The sequence below is a fragment of the Portunus trituberculatus genome, chromosome 14 (genome assembly GCF_017591435.1).
Source record: "Portunus trituberculatus isolate SZX2019 chromosome 14, ASM1759143v1, whole genome shotgun sequence".
NCBI lineage: Eukaryota > Metazoa > Arthropoda > Malacostraca > Decapoda > Portunidae > Portunus > Portunus trituberculatus.
Genome location: NC_059268.1, coordinates 6,831,684 through 6,836,683, shown reverse-complemented (window position 1 = coordinate 6,836,683; position 5,000 = coordinate 6,831,684). Strand labels below are relative to the sequence as shown.

The 5,000-nt window shown below is 39.7% G+C and overlaps 1 protein-coding gene across 6 annotated transcripts in view; it reads left to right on the top strand.

Annotated features, from left to right (window-relative positions):
* LOC123503369 (zinc finger protein Xfin-like) overlaps positions 1-5,000 on the top strand; it is a 53,617-nt gene that overhangs the window by 32,190 nt on the left and 16,427 nt on the right. Inside the window, exon 4 of one of the 6 annotated variants that reach the window (XM_045253068.1) lies at positions 4,188-4,303. The exons of 4 other annotated variants lie outside the window; for them this stretch is intronic. In XM_045253068.1, coding sequence (XP_045109003.1) covers positions 4,188-4,303 — 116 coding nt within the window. Of the gene's footprint in view, positions 1-4,187 lie in introns of all 6 variants that reach the window. One more of the 6 variants, XM_045253065.1, reaches the window with a different exon arrangement.

The window sequence follows — 5,000 nt, the reverse complement described above, 5'->3', positions numbered from 1 at the left end:
CTGGGCTCCTGCTACAGAAGAGGGCTGCCCCACCCTCCCATTACCCTGCCCTGCTCCCAGCTCTGCCACCACCACCACCCAGGGGGCGGAAGAGGGGTCGCCCTCCTTTGGCCAGTCGAAGGGGATTTCCTCCCTACGCTCCAAGAGGAGGCCATTGTAAGATCCGCCCACTTGGGGGGCGACATCCTGAGCCCATCAAGTACAGGCCTCCTACTCCACCACACTTGTTCCTGTCCTCACTCCTCAGACTTACTAAGTCTGTCAATCTTTTTAACAAAAATGATTGTAAAAAATCTGCTAAACAGAGTGGAGATTCATCAAAATGGGATGTGTCATCCCATGGTGAGGCAAAGAAAGCTTCAGGAAAGCCAGCTGAAAAGGCTACACAAGAGAATAATTCGGGAGGCTCACGTTCACAAGTAATTAAGTGCGAAAATGGTAAAGTTAACCCAAAAACTGAATCAGCTAACAAAAGGTTTTTGATTAAGCTGCCATGTGATTTTTGTCCTCTTGTATTTAGAAAAAGAGCATCCCTTCTTGCTCACATCAAACATAAACACAAAGGCATGCAAGAATGTCCTATATGTAAAGAAAAAATTAAGATAAAGAACAAGTATGGTATGAGGTTTCATATATTGAAAAATCACAAAGACCAACCTCATTTTCATTGTAAAAAGTGTGGAGAGTCATTCAAATTACAGCACCATTTAACAAACCATGAAAGATTAAAACATGAACTTATGGAAAGTGATGATGACAATGACCAAAAATGTAACATAGTGGATATGGAGAGGGATTCTGAAGAAAGACAAGTTAATGAGAAAAATAGGGTACTTAAGGAGAAAGCTGAAAAAGAGGAAAGAGAAAAGAAAGAAAAGAAGGAAAGAGAGGAAAGGGAAAGAAGAGAAAAGGAAGATAGGGAAAAAAAAGAAAGGTTTGAAAAAGAACTGAAAGAAAAACTTGAAAAAGAAAAGAAAGAAAAAGAATTAAGTGAGAGAAAAGCAAAGGAAGAAGAGACAAAGAAAAGAAAAGCTGAACGAGAAAGATTAAAAGTTGAAGTGAAGAAGTCAAGGAAAGATAATGACCATTGCAAACAAGTGTCAGTAAAAAGTGTTCCTGTGAGCACTGGGAAGGGGAAGGTGAAGGATGCAGGGACCAATGTTGCTACAAGCCGAGGAAGCAGTGCAAGAGGAAGTAGTGCAAAGGTTGTGTCTCGTGGTAAAGTGATGAATGTGAAACCTCCTAGTAAGACACCACCATCCAAGGAGTTGTCAACTAACCCCAGTACTAGACTCCCAGCCAGAGTCACGCGCAACAAGCCAAAGGGAAAGATAGAGAGTGAAGATGATACCCAAAGTGAAAAGGACTCTGACTCAGATAATAATGGCAATGGTGATACAGGGGACACTGATGATGATGATGATGCCTCTTCCTCTTCTTCCTCCTCCTCTTCTTCCTCTTCCTCCTCTTCCTCTGCATCAGAGGTTGTAAGAGAGAAGCTATCTTGCGATAAGTGCAATTCTAGTTTCAGGAGTTCTCTTCAGCTTGAACGTCACCAAAAGGAAGCTCATCGCAGAGCCACGAGATCAAAAGTAGCTGTCAAAGCTCAAGAGGAAATTCGCAAGGAAGAAGAGGAGGAGGAGCAAGATGAGGAGGAGGAGGAAGAGGAAGAGGAAGAGGAGGAGGATTCTGAAGAATCTGAAGATGAAGAAGAAGAACTCCGAAAGGAAAGGGAAAGAAAAGAGAAGGAACGGAAAGCAAAGGAAAAGTCTTTAACTTGCAGGGTTTGTAACAAGGTCTGTCGCAGTGAATATCAGCTTAGGCTCCACTTGCCAATACACACTATAGTAAGAAAAGCTCAAGGAGGAAAACGATCTCAAAGCAAGGCAAATACAAGCAAGAGCGGTGATATTTCTGAAAAAAAATTGCAGTCCTCATCAGATAAGAGTGGTGGAGAGTCTGCAAGGGTTCTTAGGAGCACTGCTACAACTACTCAGACCAAAAAGAATTCTCCATCAACAAAATCTGGTGCCAAGAAGGATTCTAGTGAAGAAACTGAGAAGGATAAGCGATCTGTGCAGAAGGAGAAGAGTGAATCTCAAAAAGAAAAAAATGACAAGAATGAGCAACCTTCATACCTCTTAAAAGTTGGTTCCTTATTCCGCTGCACAAAGTGTAATGTTACTTTTAACAGAGAGAAATCCATGACCTACCATATGAAAAAAATACATGAAACATTGTACCCATTCAGAGCATGTGAGCATTGTGGTAAGATATTTCGAAGTTGTGGTCCTTACAATAGGCATGTAATTATTCACAAAGTCCACCATTGCCCTGAACCAAATTGTAAGGCCAAATACCGCAAAATGCTCCGTTTAAAGCAACACCAAAAGAGTGCTCATACAAATAAACCATACAGGTGTCAAAAGTGTATTCACATTTTTGCCAAGAAGTCAGAACTGGAGAAGCATCGAGAAGCAGACCATCCTAAAGTGCCCACAGATGATGATGATGAGGAGGAGGAGGAGGAAGAGGAGGAGGAGGAGGAGGAGGAGGAAGAGGAAGAGGAGGAGGAAGAGGGAGAGGAAGAAGAGGAAGAGGAGGAGGAGGAGGAGAAGGGGCAGGAGGAGGAAGAGGAGGAAGAGGAAGAAGAGGAGGAGGAAAGAGAAGAAGAAGGGGAAGAAGAGGAAGAGGAAGAAGAAAAGAAAAGGGAGAAAGATAAAGAGGAAAAGAAGAATATAAAAGAAGAAAAAGAAAGTAAATCTGATGGTGAAGTGATGTCCCCAACAAAAAGAAGAGCCAGATGTATGCCTATATCTTACAAGGAACCAGAAGATGAGGATGATTATGTCCCTCACAGGAGAAGTCATGACAGGAAAAAGAACACTGAAAGAAAGAGTCTTGTTGAAAAGAAGACCACCTCACCTGTGAAAAGTGATGGTAATAAGATAGTAAATTCTGATAGTATTGATACTTTAAAGAAAGCTAAACCAAATGTTCCATTAGAAAAAGAAGATAATAATATTCAAAAGGTTACAAAAGTGAATGAAAAAGTAACAAAGTGTTTGAAGAGTGAAAGCAATAATACAGTACTTCTCCCAGAGAGCACTTCAATTGATGATAGCTTTTCATCCACTGAGACATCCTTGAAAAATCTTAAGACAGTAAAAAAAGTTGTGCACAAGGCTTCATCCCCCAACAGCAAGAAAACCAAAATGAACCTCAGTTGGACAGCAGCATTAAAGGCCCAAATTCAGGCTGCCAAATCAAGTTCAAAAAACTCTGCAAAGAAAAAGAATAAAAATAACTCCCCAAAGTTAAAGGCCAAGCCCAGTCATGGACCTGTGGGATTCAACCCAGTGAGTGCTCCTGAATATTCTCAAGGACAAGAGTCCCTTTCCTACCCCAGTTACCTAGTGGCTGAAGACTCTATGTTTAGTTTGGACGATAGTTCCCAGATGGACTTGATTGGGGATTATTATGGTGCACAGTACCCTCCCAGTGAAGAGATTAGTGATTTTGTACCTGATGATGATGATAATGGACCTGCAAAGATAATAGGGTTTGATTCATTTTAATTGAGATTTGCCTAGTTTCTTTATATCAATTAATACCTCATACATAAATAAAAGAAGAACTTGTATAGTGCAATACCATTTGTAAATATTCTGGTACAGTTGTGTGTGTGTGTGTGTGTGTGTGTGTGTGTGTGTGTGTGTGTGTGTGTGTGTGTACATAGTATGTCAAGTACTTACCCTCAGAAGTAAAGATGAGTGCACTAAGCCATGTCTATATTTTTTTTAGGTGAAATATGTCGAAAGAGTACCTTAAGGTTTGTAATGAGTACATGTTTAAATATTTTAATAAAAACATTATTTTATTTAGATTATTTTATATTTATGACATTTCTGAATTGTGTGAGATGAAGTGGTGTAAGATTTTGAATATAGAAAATACTATGTATTTATTTGAAACTGAATTGTACCTCAAGAAAAAAAAAAAAAAAAAAGTGCACTGCTGCAGAAAATATAGACTGAAAATCTTCATATGAAAAACTCTCACAGGAGTGTCATCTGAGTGGAATGTTATTTTGATATACAAGTTTTAAGAGGAAGGTTTCTTAGTTCTTTAACCCTCACGAGGCAGAGATAATGATACCTTATGCTGACGTTTAATTGTGCCTGCAGGCATGGATGCCCAAACTGTGGCCTTCCCTGAATCTCAAGCCTCCCCTCACTCCTCAGAGGAGGAAAGTCTCTTGCCTCACTCACCTGGACCAGAATCAAAAATATCAAGAGGGAAGGTATGTCCTGCGTGTGTTATGGTGTTCTACAAGACAAAGATACAACTTGCATGCGAGTTCGCACAGATTTCAACTGGATTGTGGCACATGTTCTTACAAGACTAAAGATCCCATGATGATAAGAATCCATAAGTGAGCCCATAAGAAAGCTAAATCTAACAATGAATGTGACATCTGCCATAAGTGTTTTTAAACTGATTTAACACTGAGAGACCACCAGAAAAAGATTCACAGTATTTATATATGCAAGTACTATGATATTGGATATGGCACAAATGAAGAGTTGAGAAGCCACGTGAGAGCAACTTGATAATGTAGACAAAATTTAATTGGCATCAGTTTTATCAAAAGATTTTGGGAAATATGTTTGAGTTAGAGTTTCACGTAGCTCAATTTAAGAACTTCAAGCAAGGAAATCAGTGAAGGGTTGTTGGACAAACAGAATGCTTTGGAGAAACAGAGAAATCACTGTCAACTTTCATATGAAAACAAGGGTTCCAAAGTTAAATTAGAGACCACAGCTTCATCTGATAGTACTACTTTTGATGCAGATGTGAAGTGTAAGGCAACAGAAGAGATAGCAAACACATCAAAACAGGTGGAATTATTCGAACAACCTTCATCACTACCTGATCAGAGATTAATTATTACCAGTAATATGGAGCAATCATTATCAGGGATGATATCAGATACCACC